This window comes from Pongo abelii, chromosome 1, assembly GCF_028885655.2.
Source record: "Pongo abelii isolate AG06213 chromosome 1, NHGRI_mPonAbe1-v2.0_pri, whole genome shotgun sequence".
In the NCBI taxonomy this organism is placed as follows: Eukaryota; Metazoa; Chordata; class Mammalia; order Primates; family Hominidae; genus Pongo; species Pongo abelii.
Window position 1 is genome coordinate 48,888,478 of NC_071985.2, and position 26,902 is coordinate 48,915,379.

The window sequence follows — 26,902 nt, forward strand, 5'->3', positions numbered from 1 at the left end:
AATATTTTTAAATACTTAAGGCACCTGCATGTAAGCTGGCTTCCCTCCTTCCTCTCCCGTGCTGTCTCCTCTCCCCCATCACTTCTCAACTACAAGCTGCTTGGGACACGTGGCTCCAGAGGTTGGCAAAACAGGGAAATGTCAGCCCACAAGGAACAAGAACCGTGACTTGTGTTATTTTCTTGTTGGTGCTGGAAACATTATCCAGCATATCAAATATGCCACATCAAGCTGACTCCGTTTAAATTTTGAGTGGCTCTACTAGCTAAAGCCAGAAAAGGGTTTTTGGGCCCAACGGGCAGAAGTGCCCCTCCCTTTTACACTCACACTTCCCACTTTCTAAGGGTGCCAGGCCCCCGCGCCGCCCTCCTGCTTCTTTCCGGACGGTCCAACTCTTTTCCACCAGTCCCAGCCCATTCGATTACGTAAATTCTTCCAAGAGGATTCCCAAACGTGTCCCTCCGTCCAGAACCCGCCCAGTCCCGACCAGTTCCGAGATTTACTACCAACCCAGAGCTGGGCGGGGCGTGGAAAACGCGAGGAGCCTTCCCGCCCCTCTCCTCCTCCCTCCCTCCCTCCCACCCTCCCAAGCCACTGCCGGCTCCCAGCCGAGCTCCGCCCCCGCGGGGGCCCCGCCTCCCCGCCGCCCGGAAAGCGGGCTGCGGCCCCCTCCCAAAACCCGGAGAAGTGGATTCTGCGCTCCGCTCCGCACTACCAATCCCGGGCCGCAGTCCTGACGAGCGGGTCAGGGCTTGTCGGTCGGAAGCCTGGCCTGGCGCCTGGAAGGGGTAGACGGCTCCGAGCGGGAGCGGGAGCGGACGCGGCCTCAGGCCTGCGCGGGTGAGCGTGCCCCGGAAGCTCGGGCTCCTGGCCGCCGTGGTGCCCCTCCTCCGGGACCTGGGGCGCTAGGCCGCGGCGGCAGAACGGGTGCCCCTGCGCGGCCCCCCTCCCATCCTTACAGTTCCCCGTGTCCCAGGCCTCGACCCGGAACCGGAGCCCCGCCCGTCTCTTAGCAGCTCCGTGACGTGAAGCGCCTCGGGGTGCGGTGCCGCCGGGCGTGGGTGGGAGGCAACGCCCGAGGGGAGGGCCCGCCAGTGCACGGGGGTGCGGGGGGCGTTGGCGAGAATTGGAGGCCGCGCAGCCCCCAGGCGTCCCGCCCAGCAGGAGCACGTTCCCTTTCGCCATTGGAAGACTGAGTTCCAAGCTTTTTCCTGCTCACATAGAGCCGTCCCTGCCCCGCCCGCCACCCCCTGTATTTTCGGATATTTAGGATAGTAATTCTAGACCCTCGGTTGCATTTCTGTTGGAATTTTTCTGGAAGTTGGAATCTGCCAGTTTAAACAAAGAATTTTTTTAAGAAAAATATTTATTAGTATATTTGATAGTCCCCAGATTAGGTTAAAAGCCTCATTCCCAATAACTGTGATTTTGCAAAGACATGTTTTTGGTGTAAAAAGGTATAGATATGGGTTGATGAAAAGAATCAAACTCTGAAAAATATTTGAAGAAATTTATTTTGAGCCAGATTCAAGTGACCATGGCCAGTGACAGTCCTTAGGAGGTCCTGAGAACATGTGCCCAAGGAAGTTGGGGTACAGCTTGGTTTTATCTATTTTAGGAAGGCGTGAGACATCAATCAAATACATTTAAGAAATACATTGGTTTGGTTTAGAAAGGCGGGACAACTCAAAGCCGGGGGCTTCCAGACTCTCGGTAAATGTAAATGTTATCTGGTTGACAGTTGGTTGAGGTTATCTAAAGACCTGGGATACATAAAAAGGAATGTTCAGGCTAGAGATAAAGGATTGTGGAGACCAAGTTTTATTGTGCAGAGAAAGCTCTTAGATAGACTTTAGAGAGAGCAGGTTGTAAATTGTTTTATATTGGACTTAAAAGGGTGCCTGGCTCTTAGTTGATTATCTCCTGGATTTGGGAAGGAAGGAAGGAAAACAAAGGGAGATGGGAATTCTCACCAAATGCAGATTTTTCCTGCAAGAGACTTTGCAGGGGAGTTTTAAGGTACCGCAAGGAAATATATTTTGGGGTAAAACATTTTTATTTTCTTCCTTGTTATGCCAGAGTCAGATTGGAAAGTAAGTCACGATATACAGGGTTAAATAAAACCCATCTGATGAGAATTTGTGGTTTGTAGGGCATGACTCTCCAGACCCCTTAGAAAGGAATTTGGGTAAGATAAAAAATTAGAGCTTAGTCCTCATATGGTTGAGAGCTTGTGCTCTGGATCCAGAGTGCCAGGGTTGTAACTCTTAAGAATTGTGTGAGCTTGGACAAACCACTTAATTTCTTTTTTTTTTTTTGGGGGGGGACGGAATCTTGCTGTGTCGCCCAGGCTGGAGTGCAGTGGCGCGATCTCGGCTCATTGCAAGCTCCGCCTCCCGTGTTCACGCCATTGTCCTGCCTCAGACTCCCAAGCTGGGACTACAGGCGCCCGCCACCACGCCCGGCTGATTTTTTTTGTTTTGTTTTGTTTTTAGTAGAGACAGGGTTTCACCGTGTTAGCCAGGATGGTCTCGATCTCCTGACCTCGTGATCCGCCCGCCTTGGCCTCCCAAAGTGCTAGGATTACAGGCGTGAGCCACCGCGCCCGGCCCAAACCACTTAATTTCTAAGTGGCTCAGTTTCTTCTGAGTATAATGTGTGTTATACACACACACACGTTTTTTCATTATGCTATGTTATGTATATTACTATATTACTTTTTCATTATGCTATACTATGTATATTAGTCTTGTGTATATTAGTCTATGTAATATACATAGTATAGCATAATGAAAAAATATCTGTACATATATATTAGGTAATGCTAACTGCTTTACATGGTTGTTGTGAAGATTAGGTGAAGCATTGTGCTTGGCATATAATAAACACTAAGTGTTACTTATGAAAATAGCATTTTCTCTATGATTTGTGGCTTTGATTTTAAAGATTCTAATTGTGAAGTATTTCTCCTGTTTTCTTTTTTGATGCTATAATAGAAGGATTTACCCCAGAACTTCTATAATATCTGATACTTCAAAGTGCAAATAATCAGTAAACGGAAATAGACCATGTGTACAAGGCTATGTTGAGCAGTGTGCAGTGTTACAACACTGCTATGTGTGAGGAAGAGGACTCCATCTCTTCATCAGTGGAAGCTGGCGAATGGAAGAAAAGCTGATATAAAGAGTGTCATGATGTCCTCACTATTCCTTTCAGGCATAACCCCAGGACACTCACTATGTTGCCCAGGTTGGAGTGCAATGATGAGGTCTTAGGCTCACCGCAACCTCCGCCTCCTGGGTTCAAGAGATTCTTCTCCCTCAGCTTCCCGAGTAGCTGGGAATACAGGTGCGCACCACCATGCCCAGCTAATTTTTGTATTAATAGTAGAGACGGGGTTTCACCATATTGGCCAGGCTGGTCTCAAACTCCTGACCTCGTGATCTGCCTGCCTCGGCCTCCCAAAGTGCTGGGATTACAGGCGTGAGCCACCACGCCTGGCCTTTTTTAAAATTTTTTTGAGACAGAATCTCGCTGTCACCCAGGCTGGAGGGCAGTGGCACCATCTCGGCTCACTGCAATTTCTGCCTCCCGGGTTCAAGCGATTCTCCTGCCTCAGCCTCCCGAATGGGTGGGATTACAGGCACATGCCACCATGCCCAGTTAATTTTTGTATTTTTTGGAGAGATGGGGTTTCAGCATGTTGGCCAGGCTGGTCTCAAACTCCTGACCTCAAGTGATCTGCCTGCCTTGGCCTCCCAAAGTGCTGGGATTACAGGGGTGAGCCACTGCACCTAGTTTGAGAACTCTTCAAGCGGCCACTTGAGATAAAAGATAATGGAACTAGGGATAGAAGAGGGTGTAATGCCACCATTATATGTGAACTTTATTAATGGTACAATAAATCTCATTATATAATTTCCTTAACAGAATATTGAAGGATGTTTGTTCCAAGATCTCTGAAAATCAAGAGGAATGCTAATGATGATGGCAAAAGTTGTGTGGCTAAGATAATTAAACCAGACCCAGAAGACCTTCAGTTGGACAAAAGCAGAGATGTTCCGGTTGATGCTGTAGTTACAGAAGCAGCCACAACAGACAGGCACATCAGCGAATCATGCCCTTTCCCCAGCCCAGGTGGCCAGTTGGCAGAGGTTCATTCAGTAAGTCCCGAGCAGGGTGCGAAGGACAGCCATCCTTCTGAAGAGCCTGTTAAGTCATTTTCCAAAACACAGCGCTGGGCAGAACCGGGGGAACCCGTCTGTGTTGTCTGTGGTCGTTATGGAGAGTATATCTGTGATAAGACAGATGAAGATGTGTGTAGTTTGGAGTGTAAAGCGAAACATCTTCTGCAAGTTAAGGAAAAGGAAGAGAAATCAAAACTCAGCAATCCACAGAAGGCTGATTCTGCGCCAGAGTCTCCACTGAATGCTTCCTATGTCTACAAAGAGCACCCCTTTATTTTGAACCTTCAGGAAGACCAGATTGAAAATCTTAAACAGCAGCTGGGAATTTTCGTTCAAGGGCAAGAAGTCACTAGGCCCATTATTGACTTTGAACATTGTAGTCTCCCTGAGGTCTTAAATCACAACTTGAAGAAATCAGGCTATGAGGTGCCAACCCCCATTCAAATGCAGATGATTCCTGTGGGACTTCTGGGAAGAGACATTCTGGCCAGTGCAGATACTGGCTCAGGAAAAACAGCTGCTTTTCTTCTTCCTGTTATCATGCGAGCTTTATTCGAGGTAAGTGTTAATAATAGAGTTCACGTGTATTATTCTTGGAAACAAGTGAGGTATTTACCAAGTTTCATTTTTAACTATATTAAAATTGCAGACTAAAACTAAATATTTGGAATTTTAGTCACTAGTGCCTGTAGTGATTTTGCTTCTGATAGTAGTTTGTATGAAAACATAATTTCAGGGAATTTTTCTTGTATTATATTGAACCAGAGATCTCTTTATTGAGGATCTAAAAACTTGCTTCCTTACAAAACATTTTCTTTTTAACAGTTTTTCTATTAACAGAATGAGCTTTGGATTTGAGGGGGAAAAGATCCAGCTGACCAGGCGAGCTACAGTTTGTGTGTCAGTTTTGTCTTCTTGGATTTTGTGTTTTGAAGAAACTGATTTATACTGAAGTTGGAACACATCATAGCATTTCAAAATATACTTTTTTTTTTCTTTTTTTTTTTTTTGAGACTGAGTTTCGCTCTTGTTGCCCAGGCCGGAGTGCAATGGCACAATCTCGGCTCACTCCAAACTCTGCCTCCCAGGTTCAAGTGATCCGCCTCCCAGGTTCAGGTTCAAGTGATTCTCCTGCCTCAGCCTCCTGAGTAGCTGGGATTATAGGCATATGCCACCATGCCCAGCTAATTTTGTATTTTTAGTAGAGACAGTGTTTCTCCTTATTGGTCAGGCTGGTCTCGAACTCCTGACCTTAGGTGATCCAACCACCTCAGCTTCACAAAGTGCTGGGATTGCAGGCATGAGCCACCGCACCTAGCCTCAAAATATACTCTTAAATGTGATCTATGGTTCATCTTAAAATAATCACTACCGTACCTTACTTGTTAGTTTATAGTGTATAGAGCACTTTCACATATAATTAGTTTAACAAACATTTTGAGTAATTACTATTTCCCAAGTACTGATGAACTTGTGAAGTATGAAGTATGGCAGGAAGGGAAGTGAGTAAAAAATGTGGGCAAGGCGGGGCACAGTGGCTCACGCCTGTAATCCCAGCACTTTGGGAGGGCGAGGTGGGCAGATCACCTGAGATCTAGAGTTCAAGACCAGCCTGGTCAACACGGAGAAACCCCATCTCTACTAAAAATACAAAATTAGCCAGGCATGATGGCGCATGCCTGTAATCCCAGCTACTCGGGAGGCTGAGGCAGGAGAATTGATTGAACCTGGGAGGCAGAGATTGCAGTGAGCCGAGATTGTGCCATTGCACTCCAGCCTGGGCAACAAGAGTGAAATTCCGTTTCAAAAAAAAAAGTGGGCAAAGAGAGGAAAGATAAAGGAGAAAAAATTGGAAAACTAGAGAGTAGTAGAAGATAGTGTGAGAAAAAAAAAGTGCTAGATTGTTTAAAATATAGGTCACACATGCTGGAAGACCAAAATAGAGCCATAAAGCCCAAAATAGGATGTGGGTATATATGTAAGTTATATGGACAAAGAAAGAAGTGAATCCACAAGAGAGCTAAGAGGGAAAGACCAAGGGTAGCATGCCAGCTTTGACCAGATCTGCATGGTGACTATTGGGTTCTCTCTTCAGAGGAGGATGACTGTAGATTACAGGGTCCAATGAACTAGGAGCAAACCTTCAGTTTTCTCACCTTGGTTACTGTGGACACCTCTCCCCAGCCCCATTTTGATCTTTCATTGTATTCTGTGTTATGTAAGAAATGGGTTTAATTTATGATGGTTTTGGAGGAAAAAAGTCTGCAGTAAGCAGAAGGCAGGAGGACTCATACCCAGTTGGGAACACTTTAAAGGGGCCATGTTCCTGGAATCCTTGTGAAGATTTAGTTCATATCAGCAGGAATTAATTGCTGGTGGTTTTAAACTTGTTTTTCACGTCTTTGCAGAGCAAAACTCCATCTGCGCTCATTCTTACACCAACCAGAGAGTTAGCCATTCAGATAGAGAGACAAGCTAAAGAATTGATGAGTGGCCTGCCGCGCATGAAAACTGTGCTTCTTGTAGGGGGCTTACCCTTACCCCCACAGCTTTATCGTCTGCAACAACATGTTAAGGTAAGCACTGATTTGATACAATGTCTTTGAAAAGTTTTGTAAGCAATACAGGAACTAGTGTTTTTTTCCCCCTTGAAGAACTTTTAAAAGTATGATTTTAGAGAGCCTTTAAATTCTTACCAAGTAAGCCTTAGGTTTTTTTGGTTTTTTTTTTTAGTTTGTTTTATATAGGAAGGGAAAGAAGCACAATTTATTGAGTGCCCATTATATGCCAAAGGCTGTTGAATGTTCTGACATGCATTATCTCATTTAAGCATCACATTTACTTCTGAAGGTGGGTTTTATAGTTGAGAAGATGAATCTCAGGAAGGTGGGGTTTATCTAAGGATCTATAGCTAATAAATAGTAGTTGCCAAAATTGATCCTTAATTTACCTGTCTTTCCTCTTTCCTTAGCCATGCTGTTATGCGTAGTCTGTATTTTCTTGTATGTAAAAGTATGTAAAAGCAATGTGGTCTGATTCTAGCTTTGAAACTTGGTAGCTGTATGGTCATAGATAAGTTACTTCACTTCTGTGGGCTTCAGTTTTCTTGAGTTTGAATGGGTGGCTGAAGATACCTGCCTTTAAAATAAAAATGTTTAATGGAAGGTTTGGCACAGATGCTGACCAATCAAAGTAGACTGCAGCTTTGGTGCAGGAGCTGGGTCCTCAGGGCCCCTTGGTGTTCTGGGCATTAACTGTTTAGTTAACTGGGGTGGCAGGGAGGCCCTGGCGACCCAGGGGAAGAGCTGGGTTGGCAGGGAGTTGGGGAAGGGCACTCAGGGGGCTGGGGCAGCAGTACCAGCTGGGATGAAGCTCCTGCAGTATTCGACAGCTTCTATGGGTGAATATCAGCCTTTCATGTTGGAATCTTTTGAAGGTCAAATCAGATTTATATGACAGATTTAAAGCCTGTAAAATGTTGTTTTAAGAAATTACAGGTTGATAATTAATGGGATATTGGATCAGTGATTTTTTAAGGTGGACCTCCAGTATATAAAACAGATAAAGGTGATATTAATGCCAAATTATAAGTTCAGCAATATATATTTATAAAGTAAACAATACAAGTATTTTTGATGGGCATCAAATTTGAAGTTGGGTTAATGGAGTTTAACTGCAGTCTCATATCAACCTCTGCCTTAAATTTATTTTCATTGCAAAGAATGGATAACATTATAATTCAAATGGATAAGTAGCTGCAAACTTCTAACAGCTTTTAAACTAAGCTTGCATTCCAATTCTTAAAAAATATATATGTTAATGTATTGGTGTTAGTCTCTAGTTGCCCATGCTGGAGTGCAGTGGCGCAACCTCTGCTCACTGCAACCTCCGTCTCCCAGGTTCAAGCGATTCTTCTGCCTCAGCCTCCAGAGTAGCTGGGACTACAGGCGCCCACCACCACGCCCAGCTAAGTTTTTGTATTTTTAGTAGAGACAGGGTTTCACCGTGTTGGCCAGGCTGGTCTCGAACTCCTGAGCTCGGGTGATCCATCTGCCTCGGCCTCCCAAAGCACACATTTTTTAAAAAAACAATCTCAAACTTAAAGAAAGGTGGTAAGTACAGTAAATGGAACTTTTTTTTTCCTCCCAAACCTTTTGGAAGTAACTTGCTGACTTGATGCCCTATCACCCCCATATACTTTACAGTATGATTGCTACAAACAAGGACATTATCTTACATAACCATAATACAATTACGGAATCAGGAAATTAACATTGTGTATTAGTCCATGTTTGCACTGCTATAAAGAAATAGCTGAGACTAATTTATAAAGAAAAGAACTTTAATTGGCTCATGGTTCTGCAGGCTGTACAGGAAGCACGGTGGCTTCTGCCTCTGAGGAGGCCTCAGGAAGCTTCCAGTCATGGCAGAAGGCAGAAGGGGTGCAAGGAGCTTCACGTGGCCAGAGCAGGAGGAAGAAAGAGAGAGTGGGGAGGTGCTACACACTTTTAAACAACTAGATCTCACAAGAACTATCATGATGACAGCACCAAGGGGAAGGGTGTTAAACCATAAGAAATAGCCCCCATGATCCAATCACCTCCCTCCAGATCCCACCTCCAACGTTGGGGATTACAGTTCGACATGCAATTTGGGTGGGGACACAGATCCAAACAGTATCACGTTGATACAGTAGATTACATCAGGAATTAATATTGGTATCATCTACTCCTCAGTCCCCATTCACATTTTTATAATTGTTCCATCACTTTTTATAGCACAAGAATCCAGTTCAGAATCACATGTTGCATTTAGTTGTTGTGTCTTTGTCATCTCCTTCAATTTGAAACAGCTCTTCCATCTTTCCTTTTTTCCGCATAATCTTGGCCCTTTTAAGGTTTACAAGCTACTTACTTTGAAGAACATCCCTCAATTGATTAGATTCAAGTTACATGTCTTTGACAGGAATATCACAGAAGAGATGCTTTGTTTTTTTCATTGCATCCTTTTAGGTTGCACACAGTATCAGTATGTCCTTTTCCTGGTGATAGGCTCTGTAAAGTAATTGTCAAGTTAATTTTTTCCCCTTTGAGTTTAGTAAATATTTTGGGAAGAGTACTTTGAGGTGTACTTTGAAATGTAAATTTCTCATTCTTCACCACACTTTGAATTTATTTATATCTGTATGGACTCACAGCTTCCTGTTATTCAAAGGTTTACAGTCTGTTATCATTATTTGTTTTGATACTCCAGTCAATCTCTATCTGGCCAGTGGAAGCACCTTCAAGTTGGTTTCTATGTCCTTTGTTCAGATCTCCATCATTCTTTGAGTCTTCCTTACTTTCTATCTAAAGAAGATGTTCCATACTTACATTTTTCTTTCCCTTCCCCAGCCCTGGAATCATGCCTTCTCCAAGGAGCCCTGGTTTCTTTTACTAGAGGACAGTATTTAAAAAGAAAGATCTGGGCTATGTGTGTTGATTGCTATTGGACTATCACTGCTTCTAGGACCTCCCAGTGGATAGAGCTAGGGAATACAGTCGTCCCTCGGCGTCTGCCAGGAATTGGTTCCAGGATCCCCTGCATATGTACCCAAATCTTTGCAGACTTGAATCCTGCAGTTGGCCCTGCTGAACTCGAGTATTGTTGGTCTGTGTTTGGTTGAAATTGATATGTTTCAGTGGACTCACACAGTTGAAATCCATGTTGTTCAAGGGTCAGCTGTATATCTGTGTGTTTTTCTGTATCTATATTTATTAGAAACCATGAGACTATGAGTTCATGTTGATATTTCCAATTCCAATTCAATGCAACAGGATTCATTCATATTCATTCATATTTGACAGAAACCTGCCACTCATTTTCCTTTATGTGTTTATTTATTTATTTGATCAATCCTCCTCTATGTAGCCCACCTCCCACCATCAGCACCGCCCCACCCACAGTGATGCCTTCCTCACCAGACTCCACCCTGCACTCTCCTCAGCCCCTCAGGCTGCAGCACCCCATGCAGGGCTGCCTTTCTGTGGAGGCTCCTGCTTGCCCATCTGTCACTCCTACCCCTCTCACCAGCCTGAGCTCTCTCCCAGGTGCCCTCTGAGAAAAAATAACCAAAACCTCTGTTCAGCAAAATTGCCCTCCAAGAGCAAGGGCAACATAAAAAGCTTTTCAAATAAACAAAACTGAGAAAGTTAATACCAATATACCATGTAAGAGAACTTTAAAACTAAGGTAGTCTACAGATAAAGAAGATTGTGCCAGAAAGGAGGGTGTGGGATGGAAGAAATAATGGTGGCCAAGGAAAACAGTAAGCATGTGGGTAAATCTCAGGAAACATTGAATGAAACAGTAATCATAATGAACAACCTGTGGGTTTCAAAATAAAATAGAAGTTAAATACTGGCCAACAGTAGCTTAGAAGCACAGGGGAGATGTGATTGGTATTAAAGCATTTTTCCTTATTGTTTAAAAAAAAGGTAAAAATAAGCTGAATGCAGTAGCTTACACTTGTAATCCCAGCACTTTGGGAGGCCAAGGCGGGAGGATTACTTGAGCCCAGGAGTTTGAGACCAGCCTGGGTAACATAGAGACCTTTTCTCTACAAAAAAAAAAAAAACAAAAAATTAGCCAGGTGTGGTGGCATGCCTGTAGTCCTAGTTACTTGGGAGGCTGAGGCAGGAAGACCCCTGGAGCTGGGGAAATTGAGGCTACAGTGAGCCACGCACTCCCTGCTGGGTGACAGAGCGAGATTATATCAAAAAAAAAAAAAAAAGCCCCCATTATTAGCCACTAACATATTATAAAATTGTTAAGAGCCTTAAGCAACCTTAGAAATCACTTTGCCCAACCTCTTAATTTAAAAATGAAATAAAAAGCCCAAAGATGTTACGGAATTTTCACTTGTTTACAGAACCATAGCAATCAAACTGCCTACAGGGCCCTTCCTGGTACCTGCCTCAGCCTGCCCCATTCTCCCCATCCCTTACCATTTGGAAACTTCACTGGCCTCCCAGCCTCAGGAATGTCATAGATACTTTTCTCCTTAATCACTCCTCACCTTGCTCACGCCCACTAATCCTTTAGGTTTGACCTGTGTGTTGGGTAGGACTGGATAGGTCCCTCCAATTATGGCGTAGTATATTTATCTCATGAGTACTTTCTGTTTCTTCCTTTGTATTACAAGTTTCATGAGAGCAGAGGCTATGTCTGGCTTATTCATCACTGAATTCTGAGTGCTTAACACAGTGTCTGGTACATATTAGTTGTTCAATCAATATGGAATGAATGAATGAAAATGGCTATTACTGATTTTTTTAATTTGCTTTTTCTCTTCTATTCAGGTTATCATAGCAACCCCTGGGCGACTTCTGGATATAATAAAGCAGAGCTCTGTGGAACTCTGTGGTGTAAAGATTGTGGTAGTAGATGAAGTAAGTAGTGGTATTTAAAAAACAGTTACATGATTTTACACAATTTATGGAAAGTATAGTTATATAATTTCATTGTATATTCAGGACATTTTCTCTCTCTCAAAAAAAACCTCAGGGACTTTTAAAACATTGCAGCAGGTTCCTGTGTAGCACTGAAGCTAACATAATGTGTACTACACTAAAATTAAACCAGAGCTGTCTTTTCCTAATTGACAGAAAACACAAATTCAATACGTACTCTATTCTCAATGGTAAGTTGTGTTTTTTTTTTTAAGCATTTGATGCTTACTATCATTTGTTTGCAAAAATAGTCAGTGTCAAGTAATGAGACAGGGTCTTGCTCTGTTGCTTAGGTCACCCAAGCTGGAGTGCAGTGATGGAAACACAGCTCACTGCAGCCTCAACCTCCCACACTCAAGTGATCCACCCACCTCAGCCTCCTGAGTAGCTGGCACTACAGGCACACACATCACCATGCCTGGCTAATTTGGTTTTTGTAGAGATGGGTCTCACTATATTGCCCAGGCTGATTAGTCTTGAACTCCTGGGCTCAAGGGATCCTCCTGCCTTGGCCTCCCAAAGTACTGGGATTATAGGCGTGAGCCACCATGCCCAGCAGATGGCCTTTAAATTTTTTTTTTTCTGTGTGGACATAGGCATCTGTGGTCCTGATTTTCTATGTTACATATACTATAGAGGCATTTTTATACTTTTGGCCTGCTTAATAAGATGAAGTAAAAGTGTTGTTTCTCGGTGATATTCTGCCATGGGAACATAGGACCATGTGCCAGCCCACCCTGGGCATGTGCCATTTCTGCCTGCGGGGCACATGCATCTTCCCACATGTCTCACCAGCAGTGACAGAGCAGAGGCCTGGTGTTACCCAGCAGTGATCACAAATGTGTGGTGCTGGGTGCTGACCAGTGATAGTGTCTTAGCCTGCCTTCCGTGGGCCCCAGTAAGTAGCAGTAGGATAGAACACGTAGCCAGTACCCACAAGACCAAGATTTGAACATTTACTCCACCTCCCATGAGATCTTAGGCAAGCTGGTTAATCTTCTAGAGCTATGGCAAGGATGAAGAATGACGGTGAAAATGTCTTTTTTTTGAGACAGTGTTTTTAGCTCCTGTTGCCTAGGCTGGAGTGCAATGATGCGATCTCGGCTCACTGCAACCTCCACCTCCTGGGTTCAAGCGATTCTCCTGCCTCAGCCTCCTGAGTAGCTGGGATTACAGGCACCTGCCACCATGCCCAGCTAATTTTTTTTTTTTTTTTTTTTTTTTTGAGACGGAGTCTCGCTCTGTCATCCAGGCTGGAGTGCAGTGGCGTGATCTCAGCTCACTGCAAGCTCCACCTCCCAGGTTCGCGCCATTCTCCTGCCTCAGCCTCCCGAGTAGCTGGGACTACAGGCGCCCGCCTCCATGCCCAGCTAATTTTTTTGTATTTTTAATAGAGATGGGGTTTCACCGTGTTAGCCAGGATGGTCTCGATCTCCTGACCTTGTGATCCGCCCGTCTCAGCCTCCCAAAGTGCTGGGATTACAGGTGTGAGCCACTGCACCCGCCCAAAAATGTCTTATAGACTGAAGAGTCCTGCTACTGCTAAGTCAGCATTTTTCTGGTGTGGCCATTTGGTAGAACTGACTTATTGCTAAATCTGATTATCATTAGACATACTGTCACCCTGAACATGACTGGGCTTCCCTTTGTTGATAAGCCCCGTGTTCTTAAGTTCTCCCCATCATATGAGCCAGAGAAGTAATTTTTTTTTTTTTTTAGACAGTTTCCCTCTGTCACCCAGGCTGGAGTACAATGGCACGATCTCGACTCACTGCCACCTCCACTATCTGGGCTCAAGTGATTCTTGTGCCTCAGCCTCCCAAGTAGTTGGGATTACAGGCGTGTGCCACCATGCCTGGCTAATTTTTGTATTTTTAGCTGAGACAGTTTCACCATGTTGGCCAGGCTGGTCTCAAACTCCTGGCCTCAAGTGATCTGCTCACCTTAGCCTCCCAAAGTGGTGGGATTACAGGTATGAGCCACCGCACCCAGCCTGAGAAGTAATTCTTATATGGATTTTAAGGTTAGTTTCCATTCATTCTCATTTCTCTCTTTGTTTTTTAAATTTGTTTAGAGACGGGGTCTTGCTATGTTGCCCAGGCTGGTCTTGAATTCCTGGGCTCAAGTGATCCTCCTGCCTTGGCCTCCCAAAGTGTTGGGATTACAGGCATGAGCCACTGTGCCTGGCCTCCTCCTCACTTCTCTTTACAGCATTTTCATTTTCTTCCACTAACGAGGCTTCATGAGATACTTTCGTGCTGTGCTCACCATTATGGTACAAGGGAAGTATTCATTCAGCAAACATTTATCAAGTGCCTGTATGTGCAGCCTGTGTCCCAGCTCCTTGGCATTTAAGGAATATGGTTTCTGGGTGATCTAGAGGGGAAATGAGCTGGTAAACAACATAATCAGTTATATAATGAAACTGCAGTCAGTACAGAAGTATTATTTAGGTACAAATTGACCAATTCTGGATAAGTTTGGATGGCATCACAGAGAAGTTTTGAATAGCATTCAAGCCTACAAGGTGCTGAAATCTTGTTAGAAAAGATACATATACTGAAGTAAAGGCAAGAACGTTATCATGTGTACAGAGATACAAAAGTACTAACATGATGTAGGCCAGGGGTTGGCAAACACTTTCTGTAAAGGACCAGATGGTAAATATCTTAGGCTTTGGGGGCTAATGTAGATGGTATGAAAATGAATGAGTGTGACGGGGTTCCCATAAAACATTATTTACAAAAACAGGTAAAGGTCTAAATTTGTCCCCAGAGCTGTAGTTTGCCAATGGCTGATAGAAGATACTAGTGAAAAAATTGAACTGTAGGGCCAGGCATGTTGGCTCACGCCTGTAATCCCAGCACTTTGGGAGGCCGAGGCGGGCGGATCACCTGAGGTCAGGAGTGCAAGACCAGCCTGATCAACATGGAGAACCCCATCTTTACTAAAAATACAAAATTAGCTGGGCGTGGTGGCGCATGCCTGTAATCCCAGCTACTCAGGAGGCTGAGGCAAGAGAATCGCTTGAACCCGGGAGGTGGAGGTTGCGGTGAGCCAAGACTGTGCCATTGCACTGCAGCCTGGGCAAGAAGAGTGAAACTCCGTCTCAAAAAAAAAAAAAAAAAATTGGACTGTATATGATATGCTAATTGTTCAGGAGAAATAAGGTCAGAAGGAGAAATGAGAGAGTAAATATATTAGCACTGCAAAAAATGATGTCTCAGAGGTAATGGGATTTGACCTGGGCTTCAAAAGATGGAAAAAGATTTAGAAAACTAGAGGATGTATCAACTATTCAAAGTGAAGGGACCAACATAAGCAGAGTCAGAAAGTCCAAGTGCATGTGTGCAGGGGGCAGAGAAGAGACCACCAGCTTGAAGAATTCTTCCTGAGAAATAATAGGAGGTAAAATTAGGTTGTTAGGGTGGGGCCAAATTATACAGGGCCTGGGCAGGAAGGCAGAGGAATTTGGATTTGATGTGGGAGACAGTGAGGCTTTCTAAATTATTGAGTAGTGGTTTAAGAGGTTACCCTGCTGCGTGGTACAGGAGAAATGAAAGAATCTAAGAGCAGCCAGCAATCCAGACAGGGGTAAGGGGTCACAGGGTGGAGGCAGTAGGAGTCACAGGCCAAATCTGAGAGTCGCAGTGGAGGAGTCACTTGTGAGTCTTCTGATGCCTGAGGATGAGAGGAAGAAGGCAATAGAGGTGACTCCATCAATTACAGTTGTGCCTTTAATTTTAAAAAGGACAAATGAGCAAATCTGGGTCTTGGTAGTAATGTTTGAGTTTGGCTTTAGACATGGTGAATTTCCTGCAAATGATGAACTAAGGGGTAGTATTCTGAAGATCTAAAATAGGCATTGGGGAGTCCCTCTGAGCCTTTTCTGGCTCAGGAGGCTGCCAATAAAATTTAAAAAAATAAAATAGGCATCGGAATCCATGAAACGTATGGTTTCTCTAAAGGAGGCAAGTTAGAAATGAGCAGAAACAGAGTCACGGGCTGGGGCTAAGGGCCTGGCTTGTGGAGTTTGAAGATAAGTCAGTAAAAAAGCTGCTTGAGACACCAGAGAGGAAATGAGAATGAATAGTATCCTTGAAGAAGAGAGAACCATTGTTTCAAGAGGAGGATGAAGATGCAAGAATAGTCAGAGGTGAAAACTCAGATAATTCCTTTGAAATTATCTGCTTTGCGACACTCCGTGTCTTCTGTCATACCTGTCCTTTGGCCTGGAATTCTCTCCCATCCTTTCTACCTGCTCTTCCTTCTTTATCTGTTAGTAACTGAAATCCCTCACTCCCCCTATCAGATTTTAGGCCTTTGTTTCTCTCTGCTCTGTTGAACTGTGCACAGATTTTTAAAATTTTTTCTTAGCACAGTGTTTGCCCAAGTTTCCTTAATAATAGGAGTAACCTGGCTTGCTCAGTGAACATCAGACAAGACCAGACCTCTCACTTGGATATTCTGATTCAGTAGGTGTGAGTTGGAGCTAGAGATGGGGTTTCACCGTGTTAGCCAGGATAGTCTCAATCTCCTGACCTCGTGATCCACCCGCCCCAGCCTCCCAAAGTGCTGGGATTACAGGCTTGAGCCACCACGCCCGGCTCTTCAGGTGATTCTTATCTTCAGAGAGGTTTGGGCCACGCTAGTAAGTTGCCTGACATATAGGTAGGTACTTATTCAGTGCTTAGAATTAGTGTTCATTTATTTACAAAATACATCATTAGGGCTTTTCATGTGCTCACACTTGTTGGTTTTGAGAATACAGAGGAAAATGAGACACACGAGCTGTCTCGTAGAGCTGTGATAAATATACAAGGCAATATGGCAGTGGCAATGCGGGGAGGGGGGTTACCTTGGATTGGTAGTCAGGGAGAGCTCTCTGAGAAGATGACATTTATGCAAAGATATGAATGAGAAGGAGCCGGTCATGCAGAGATCCATCTGGAGGGAAGACTTTCAGCCAGGTGCCAACAGGGGAGCAAGCATGAGGTATTTGGGAACAGAAGGAAGGCTGGTGTGGCAGAGTCACGGGCAGTGAGGGGAGAGTGCTAGGAGATGAAGTCAGAGAAGTGGACAAAGATGAGAACTTGTAAGACTTTTTTGTCATTGTTAGAAGTTGGATTTTATTCTAAGTGTGATGGGAAACCATTGGAGGGTTTAAGCAGAGGAGGATGAAGATCTGATTTATATTTTAGAAGAATCTATCTGGTTGCTTGAGAATTGGTTATGGGATGGAGGTGACAGGATTGTGAGCAGTCTTGCAAGAATGAGCTGGGAGAAGCGACCAACTCTGAGGTGTACTGGTGGGTTGACAGGATGATTAATGGAGTCAGTGTCAGGTGGTAAAGAGAAGAGATGAAATAAGAGTTTCTGATGGCGCTGTTTCCTGGGATGTGTTCTGGGATAGGAGTGGGTTTGGCAGAAAGGAAATAGAAACTTCTGTTTTGAATGTGTTGAATTTGAGGGGCCTGTTGGAACCAAGTGGAGATGTTAAGTCGGCAGATAGTTTCTACCACTTGAGTTCGGGGAAGCAGTTGTGGGCTGAGATGATTCTGAGAGTCTTTGATGAATGCATGGTATTCAGAGCCGTGGAATTTGTTGATCTTATCTGAGGAGAGAGCACAGATGAGGAAAGAAGGAGCCTGTGACCCAGCCCATGGGGCTCCCCAATGTGTAGAGATTGAGAGAAGAGAAAGGAGGCTCAGAGTAGCTAGTGAGGGAGGAGAAAAATCAGGAGAGGAGATGTCCGGGTGCAGGGGCCCACGCCTGTAATCCCAGCACTTTGGGAGATCAAGGCAAGAGGATTGCTTGAGGCCAGTAGTTCAAGACCAGCCTGGGCAACATGGGGAAACCCAGTCTCTGCCAAAAAAATACCAAAAATTAGCTGGGCATGGTGGCACGTGCCTGTGGTCACACCTGGGGTCCCAGCTACTCAGGAGGCTGAGGCAGGAGGATTGCTTGAGCCCAGGAGGCAGAAGTTGCAGTGAGCCATGATTGCACCACTGCACTCCAGCCTGGCGACAGAGCAAGACCCTGTCTCAAAAAAAAAGCTTTTTATGGCCCACTCTGCATTTTGAATAACATCTGTTGAATAATTTGTGCACAATTAAAGACATGTTAGAAAATGGGGGTGGAGCCTGGGCAACATAGCAAAACCCCATCTCTACTAAAAATACAGAATTAGATGGGTGTGGTGGCATGTGCCTGTAGTCCCAGCTATTTGGAAAGCTGAGGCGGGAGGCTGGCTTGAGCCCAGTAGGTTGCACAGTAAGCCAAGATGGCACCATTGCACTCCAACCTGGGTGACAATTTTTTTTTCCACTGAATAATATTAAAATGAATATCCAAATTATAATATGGATGACAGCACATTAGTGGGCACTTAAAAATACAGTGCTGAGCTGGGTGCCCTGGCTTGTGCCTATAGTCCCAGCTACTTAGGAGGCTGAAGCTGGAGGATCTCTTGAGCCCAGGAGTTTAAGGTTCCAGCAAGCTAGAATCATGCCACTGCACTCCAGCCTGTGCGACAGCAAGACCCCGTCTCAAAACAAACACCCACATTGCCTTAATAGTTTAAAAGAATTATCCTGAATCAGGGCCCAGAAGGGAGAAAAAAAAGAATTAAATACCTCATTGTTCCCAAATTATAGACACCTGGATTGTATTTGCAACTGAAGATAGCCTTAATTTTTTTTTTTTAATGGCAGCACTAACTTTAAAAAAATGTTTTTATTTGCTTGGTAATTCATGGTGGTAACAAACCAACAGTATAGAAAACTAGAAGTGAAAGCCCCTGTCTTAGTCCACTCCTGGTGCTATAACAAAATACCTTAGACTGGGTAATTTATAAACAGCAGAAACTTTTTCTCACAGTTCTTGAAGCTGGGAAGTCCAGGATCAAAGCTCTAGCCTTGATTCAGTGTCTGGCGAGGGCCTGCTCTCTGCTTCAAAGATGGCACCAGCACGCTCTTGCTGCATCCTCACACAGAGCTCCATCCAGCCTCTTTTAGAAGGGCACTAATTCCATTTATAAGGGTGGAGCCTTCATAACTTAATCACCCCCTAAAGGCTTTCCCTCTTATTACCAGTAAATTGTGGGTTAGATTTCAACATATGAATTTAGGGGGGGTCACCACAGTTCAGACCATAGCAGCCCCTAACATTAATTTTTATTTAAAATAATATTTTATTATAAATATAATCTGTGTTCATGGTTAAAAAAAAAGAAACTTTGGGGCCGGGTGCGGTGGCTCACGCCTGTAATCCCAGCACTTTGGGAGGCCGAGGCGGGCAGATCACAAAGTCAGGAGATCGAGACCATGCTGGCCAACACCGTGAAACCCCGTCTCTACTAAAAACACAAAAAAAATTAGCCAGGTGTGGTGGCAGGCGCTTGTAATCCCAGCTACTTGGGAGGCTGAGGCAGGAGAATGGCGTGAACCCAGGAGGCAGAGCTTGCAGTGAGCTGAGATCGCACCACTGTACTCCAGCCTGGAAGACAGAGTGAGACTCCATCTCAAAAAAAAAAAAAAAAACAAACAAACTTTGCAAAAAACTAAAAGTAGAATTGCCTCCCTTAAAGCCCTCCAGCCTTCTCCCTGGTGTTAGCAGTTTAGCAGTTTCTTGAGTGTATATACATATAATATTTTTGTAGCATAAATAGGTATCTTGTTACACATAATATTCTGTAATTTGCTTTTTTTTAACCTAGCAATCATTCATTATTAATAAAGGGCTTTCTGATCATTTTTCTTGACAGCATAGTGTCATATGGATCTACCATAATTTAGCAAATCCTCTACTGATGAATATTTACAATGTATATAGCTTTTTGCTACTATTAATAATGCCAATAATAACAATCTTTGTATATCATTGTAAACATTTAGTTGCACAGTTTATAATTTTGTATAAACATATTTTTCCAGTTCTCTTGACATTGTGGTATAGTTTTCTATTTAAGGATTTTTAATTTTTATATTGTTAATTATATCAGTCTTTTTGGGGGGTGATTCTGGGTTTTAATGTCAAACAAGACTAACTTTAATACAATTTTATTTTAGGCTGATACCATGTTAAAGATGGGCTTTCAACAACAAGTGCTTGACATTTTGGAAAACATTCCTAATGATTGTCAGACCATTTTGGTTTCAGCCACAATTCCAACTAGCATAGAACAACTAGCAAGCCAGCTTCTGCATAATCCTGTGAGAATTATCACTGGAGAAAAGAACCTACCTTGTGCCAATGTACGTCAGATTATTTTGTGGGTAGAAGACCCAGCCAAAAAGAAAAAATTATTTGAAATTTTAAATGTGAGTAGTAAAGCAGTTAACCGTGTTTTATGAATTGTGTTTGCATTTTTCACAGCTCTTAAGAGAATGATTTTTAGATTCAACTTTTGGGGAATTTGATATAGGTATTTACTAATAAATTGCTTTACCTACCCTAGAATTTTGTGAGAATCAAATAAATAGCTATTTGGGAAAACGTTGAATAGAAACGTTTTAAAGAAAATGTTGGGTTTTCTTTTCCTTATCATAGAAATATATTTAAATATCACGATTATTCCTAAGGAATATGTTCTCCTTTGAAAATATTTTAGAAGGGCTGGGCGCGGTGGCTCACGCCTGTAATCCCAGCACTTTGGGAGGTGAGGCGGGCAGATCACAAGGTCAGGAGATCGAGACCATCCTGGCTAACATGGTGAAACCCTGTCTCCACTAAAAATACAAAAAAAATTAGCCAGGCATGGTGGCACATGCCTGTAGTCCCAGCCACTCAGGAGGCTGAGGCAGGAGAATGGTGTGAACCTGGGAGGCAGAGCTTGCAGTGAGCCGAGATTGCGCCACTGCAATCCAGCCTGGGTGACAGAGCGATACTCCGTCTCAAAAAAAAAAAAAAAGTATTAAGTTAAATATGGTTGGTATTGACTTGTTAGCAGCATGTAGAACTACATTAATCGCACTTGAAATGTTTGAATTACTTTTGCAGTATTAAGTGATGGAAAATTAAGAGGGGCAATAGACTGGCTTCTGTTTGTGCATATTTTAAGTAAAACACTTATTTTAACAATATGCCTTTTTGTTCCTTTTGTGTTTTGTTTTTTTTGAGACGTAGTCTTGCTCTGTTGCCCAGGCTGGAGTGCTGTGGCATGGTCTCAGCTCACTGCAACCTCCACCTCTCAGGTTCAAGCGATTCTCCTGCCTCAGCCTCCGAGTAGCTGGGGTTACAGGTGCCTGCCACCATGTGTGGCTAATTTTTTGTATTTTTAGTAGAGACGGGGTTTCACTGTGTTGGCCAGGCTGGTCTCGAACTCCTGACTTTGTGATTTGCCCACCTCGGCCTCCCAAAGTGCTGAGATTACAGGTGTGAGCCACCGCGCCCAGCCTCCTTCTTAACAATATTTATAAACCTATTGATAACTAGCTTGTGATAATCTTTCAGAAAAACTTCCCATTGTAAATTATTTTATATGAATAATTTTTGATATATGTTTTTAATTTTTCAGGATAAGAAACTCTTTAAGCCTCCAGTGTTAGTATTTGTGGACTGCAAACTAGGAGCAGATCTTTTGAGTGAAGCCGTTCAGAAAATCACAGGGCTGAAAAGCATATCTATACATTCAGAGAAGTCGCAAATAGAAAGGAAAAACATATTGAAGGTTTGACACCCAACGTTCTATATTCTGTTTTCTATAAATCTGTTCTGCCTCATTTTCAAGAGATACCATATTACAGCTGGTTTTTATAACAGACCCTCTTAATGACTACAAGACCATCAAATGAGCGGTTACCATGAAGTTAATGTTCTCTTGCTTAGGCTTTTTGTTTGGGGAGCAATAACCTGTTCTCTAGGGAATATATACTAAATAGATTACTAATTCAGAACTTACCATTTCTGAAATCAGGTCAGTTTGGACTAGAGTAGGGCAGTAATTCACCTTTGGAAAAGGTTTGCCTGAATAAATTAATAAAATAAATTGCATGGGGATTGAGGAGAATTTTAGCTGCATACATTTTTCAGGTATACTATGACCTTTACTTGTTGAAAAGATATTGCAACAAAAATATTGAAGTAAGCATTGAAAAAAGAAAAGCTATCAGAATTACACAAAACCACACAAAATAAATTCTGAATAATAAATTTTGTTGCTTTTTTGGAAAGGGATTACTCGAAGGAGACTATGAAGTTGTAGTGAGCACAGGAGTCTTGGGACGAGGCCTAGACTTGATCAGTGTCAGGCTGGTTGTCAATTTTGATATGCCTTCAAGTATGGATGAATATGTCCATCAGGTAAGGAGCTTTATATGTTACCACTATTTTGTTCACGAGTTTTATTGGGAAAGGCATTGTCAATGTGATACCAAGTTTAAGAAAGCAGTATCGGCCAGGACGGTGGCTCACACCTGTAATCCCAGCACTTTGGAAGGCCATCGCGGGCAGATCACTCGAAACGGATGGATCACATGAAGTCAGGGGTTCACACACCAGCCTGGCCAACATGGCAAAAACCCATCTCTACTAAAAATACAAAAAAAATTTAGCCGGGTGTAGTGGCAGGCGCCTGTAATCCCAACTACTCAGGAGGCTGAAGCAGGAAAATCGCTTGAACTCGGCAGGAGGAGGTTGCAGTGAGCCGAGATCAAGCCACTGCACTCTAGCCTGGGTGACAGAGACTTCATTCCCCCCTTCCCCCACCCCCGCAAAAAAAAAAGCAGTATATATAACTGTATGTATTTTTGCTTTTAAGATTTTTTTTTTTTTTGAGACAGTCTCACTCTGTTACCCAAGCTGGAGTGCAGTGGCGTGATCTTGGCTCACTGCAACCTCTGCCTTCCAGGTTCAAGGGATCCTTGTGCCTCAGCCTCCCAAGTAACTTAGATTACAGGTGCCCAGCACCACACCTGGCTAATTTTTTTTGTATTTTTAGTAGAGACGAGGTTTTGCCATGTTGGCTAGGCTGGTCTCAAACTCCTGACCTCAAATGATCCTCCCGCCTTGGCCTCCCAAAGTGCTAGAATTACAGGCGTCAGCCACCATGCCTGGCCTGCTTTTAAGATGTATATAAACTAAATTTTGTTTTTAAAAGGTAAGTATGTATAAAAACTAAATTTTGTTTTTAAAAGTATGCCTAAAGTGCCTTAAAAAAAAAAAAAACAAAACAACTAGAAGCAACCAAAAATGTTAATTAAAAAATTTTTAAGTAGTAAATTTTTGGTTTTTGTTTCTTTTTCTTATTTTCTTCAGTGAGCATATAATCAGTGAGCTTTTATAATCAAAAAGTTTTGTTTAAAAAGATCATTTTAGGTTGATATGTCTGGCCAAAATAAAATTGATCCTTTGAAGTATTTTTTTAAGGAATATTGTCTTCATCTCCTCTTCATATGCTTATTTGTTCTAGTCTTTCACTTTTGAAAGTTTTCTTTCTTTTCTTTGCTGCCAAAGGTAACAATAGCTTCTCTCTGTAGCAGAAACAGAGCCTTCTCTCAGCGCCACATTATCTCACTGACTGCTACCTGTCTTCCCTCTCGGGCTTCACTTACAAACTCTTCAAGTAAAGCCTGTCTGTAGTGTTCTTAACATCACCTCTGAATGCCACATTTACTAGAATCACCCACTGAAACGCTGTTAGTGCCTTCAGTGCATTGTCGCTTTTATTTTTAATTAAACTTAATACAGCACTACTTCTCTCTTTATTTATTTTGGTACCACCACATTTACCTGCACATCAGGGAATTAAGTATTCCACGGGGGTTGATTGTTTTACTTAGCATAATGTTTTTAAGGTTCATCCATATCATAGTATGTATCGGTACTTCATTTTTTTAAATTGCCAAAAACATTTATCGTGTAGATATACCACCTTTGTTTATTCATTAGTTGCTAGACATTTAGGTTGTTTCTACATTTTGGCTGCTATGAATAAGGCTACTGTGAACATTCATGTACAAGTTTTTGTGTGGACATGTTTTCATTTCTATTGGACATACGCCTACGAATAGAATTACTGAGTCATATAGTAACTCTGTGTTTAGCATTTTGAGGAACTGCCAGATTGTTTTCCAACATGGCTTCACCATTTTACATTCTCACCTGCAGCTTTCCCCACATCCTCATCAACACTTGTCTTTTTTATTATAGCTATGCTAGTGTGTATGAAGTTAAACCTGCTTATATTTTGACTTGCATTTCTTTAATGACTAATGATGTTGAACATTATTTCATGTACTTATTGATCATTTCTGTAACTTCTTTGGAGAAATGTCTATTCAAATTTTTTGTCCATTTTTAAACTGGGTTTTTATTTTTGAGTTGTGAAAGTTCTTTGTATACTCTAGAAGACTTGCCAAAAACATGATTTGCAAGTTTGTTTTTTTTTTTTTTAAGAGACGAGGTCTCCTTCTGTTGCCCAGGCTGGAGTACAGTGGCACAGTCATAGCTCATTGTAACCTTGAATGCATGGACTTAGGCGATTCTTCCATCTCAGCCTCCTGAGTAGCTGGGACTACAAGTACATGCCACCACACCTGGCTAATTTTTCTGTTTTTCGTAGAGATGGGGTATTGCTATGTTGCCCTGGCTGGTCTTGAACCCTGGCCTCAAGTGATCCTCCTGCCTCAGCCTCTCGAAATGCTGGGATTATAGGCATGAGTCACCATGCCCAGCCTGAAGCTACTTTGTATAATCTTTTCTTTGTCTTTTTGAATTTTTTTATTTCTACTTGTTTTTCTGTGGACTTTTATAGAGAAATAACTACTTTTTATATTTTTATTTTTATTGGAACAATTCAGTAATTTAATTAAGTCAGGTATAAATAAAAGCTGTTACTGAAAAACAATATTTGCTTGCCTCTCTTCTCCTCTGTCTCATTCCCTAGAGGCTTCCCCTCTTAACTTTTTTAGAAGTTTCTTTTACAGTGTTAAAAATGCCCTCTGTATTAGCAGAAACCGTCTACTCATTTAAATATTTCTGAATATAGACTTTACGTTTTACATTTCAGTTAAGGAGCAGAAATTGACCATGATTGTATATTTTCCCCCTCTTTTGAAGAGTTTCTTAGTATATTTTCATTATCTATTTGGAGACAAGTAGATTTTGTGCCTTATTGATACTCCACAAATTTGTGTCCATTTAATTCTCTCAAAATGAGAAATAACTAGCCGGGCCTGTAATCCCAGCACTTTGGGAGGCTGAGGCAGGTAGATCACAAGGTCAGGAGTTTAAGACCAGCCTGGCCAAGATGGTGAAACCCCATCTCTACTAAAAATACAAAAAATTAGCCAGATATGGTGGCGGGTTCCTGTAATCCCAGCTACTCGGGAGGCTAGGCAGAGAATTGCTTGAACCCAGGAGGCGGAGGTTGCAGTGAGCCAACATTGCAACATTGCACCAGAACAAGATGGAGTCTTGTTCTGTCACCTAGGCTGGAGTGCTGTGGCACGATCGCGGCTCATTGCAAGCTCCGCCTCCTGAGTTCAAGCGATTCTTTTGCCTCAGCCTCCCAAGTAGCTAGGATTTACAGGTGTGTGCCACCATGCCTGGCTAATTTTTGTGTTTTTAGTAGAGACAGGATTTTGCCACGTTGGCCAGGCTGGTCTCAAACTCCTGACCTCAGGTGATCCACCTGCCTCAGCTCCCAAAGTGCTGGGATTACAGGCATGAGCCACTGCACCCGGCCAGTAATGCTACTTTAAGTAATAGTATTCATTTTCTTTCAAAAGACACTAAGATTTTACATGGACATCTTGAAAATGTTCTTTGCATTTTATTTCAGATTGGAAGAGTAGGAAGATTAGGTCAAAATGGAACAGCGATTACTTTCATCAATAATAATTCAAAAAGACTCTTCTGGGATATTGCAAAACGAGTAAAGCCCACAGGATCCATTCTTCCCCCTCAGTTATTAAATTCCCCATACCTTCATGACCAGAAGAGAAAGGAACAACAGAAAGATAAACAGACACAGAATGATCTGGTTACAGGAGCTAATCTTATGGATATTATCAGAAAACATGATAAAAGTAATTCTCAGAAATGATTTTCTCTGCCACTTGAATAATTTTTTTATTGTATATAGTCAGCAAAAAATTGTTACTTTATGGTTTGCATAAATGGAAATGTACATGAATTTAAAAAATATTTAAGATATTTTTAATTTAATAAAATTTATATAACTATATTGTATTTATTTCCCTTAATTCTTATAAATTAAAAACATCAGAAAATGAATTATTAAATAAAATACAGTTTTTTCCTCTTCTGGATGAGTTTTCTTTTTTCTTTTTAAAATAAACAGTCCTCAGAGCTACTGTCAGAACCAGAAACCTCCACAAAGACTCTGACTCGGATCATTGATTGTTTTACTTGGTCCCCCCACAGTTCCACAAGCACATTGGCACTTGAATTACTGTTGAATAAATGGGAATTAGGAAAAATGTAAATGATAGAAACTGGAAGAAATTTTCAGAACCACTTTTGAAAGATAAATATGAAATGTCTACTTTCATTCTCAGTTGTTTTACCTTCCGCTTGGTTAATGCTTTTTTAAAAATAAGATGGGCTACTTATCAAAATAATGTTGTGTTATTGAATGAATGTTGCCCTGCTAATTCAATTAATGGGTTTTTTGTTTGTTTGTTTTTGTTTTTGTTTCGAGACGGAGTCTCGCTCTGTCACCCAGGCCGGAGTGCAGTGGCGCGATCTCAGCTCACTGCAAGCTCCGCCTCCCAGGTTCACGCCATTCTCCTGCCTCAGCCTCCCGAGTAGCTGGGACTACAGACACCCGCCACCTCGCCCGGCTAATTTTTTGTATTTTTAGTAGACAGGGTTTCACCGTGTTAGCCAGGATGGTCTTGATCTCCTGACCTTGTGATCCACCCACCTCAGCCTCCCAAAGTGCTGGGATTACAGGCGTGAGCCACTGTGCCTGGCCTCAATTAATAGTTTTAAATGAAGGAAATATAAGTGCATCCTGCCAGTGCTTGCCTTTGATACATCTATACTTTCATTATTTAAAAACCTTTAGCATCAAATTAGTTGGGAAATTTAGATAGTATGTAGACACTTAACCAAGCTTTGTACACTCAGCATCCTCTCCACGTGTGGGTGAGATTTTGCTAACTAAGGAGTCCCTGTATAGGTAATTTCTTAGTGTTGTCTCCACCCAAAGGAAAGAAAGATATACCACAAAGAGTGTATGAACCTCCAGGATTCTGG

The 26,902-nt window shown here is 42.5% G+C and overlaps 1 protein-coding gene across 6 annotated transcripts; it reads left to right on the forward strand.

Moving 5' to 3' along the window:
* The first annotated feature begins 622 nt into the window (after window positions 1-622).
* DDX59 (DEAD-box helicase 59) lies at window positions 623-25,950 on the forward strand. 6 transcript variants are annotated; one of them, XM_054523524.2, is made up of 9 exons: window positions 631-840; window positions 3,217-3,348; window positions 3,931-4,745; window positions 6,596-6,763; window positions 11,528-11,617; window positions 19,747-19,998; window positions 21,195-21,347; window positions 21,851-21,979; window positions 25,461-25,950. In XM_054523524.2, the coding sequence occupies exons 3-9, from the start codon at window positions 3,942-3,944 to the stop codon at window positions 25,722-25,724; spliced, it is 1,860 nt and encodes a 619-aa protein (XP_054379499.1). In that variant the 5' UTR covers window positions 631-840; window positions 3,217-3,348; window positions 3,931-3,941; the 3' UTR covers window positions 25,725-25,950. The 6 variants fall into 6 exon arrangements, with proteins under 6 accessions (XP_024094375.1, XP_054379499.1, XP_063582096.1 ...); XM_063726026.1 differs by having other exon boundaries at window positions 637-840; window positions 19,747-19,932; XM_054523521.2 differs by having other exon boundaries at window positions 639-840; window positions 2,997-3,348.
* The last annotated feature ends 952 nt before the right edge of the window (window positions 25,951-26,902 follow it).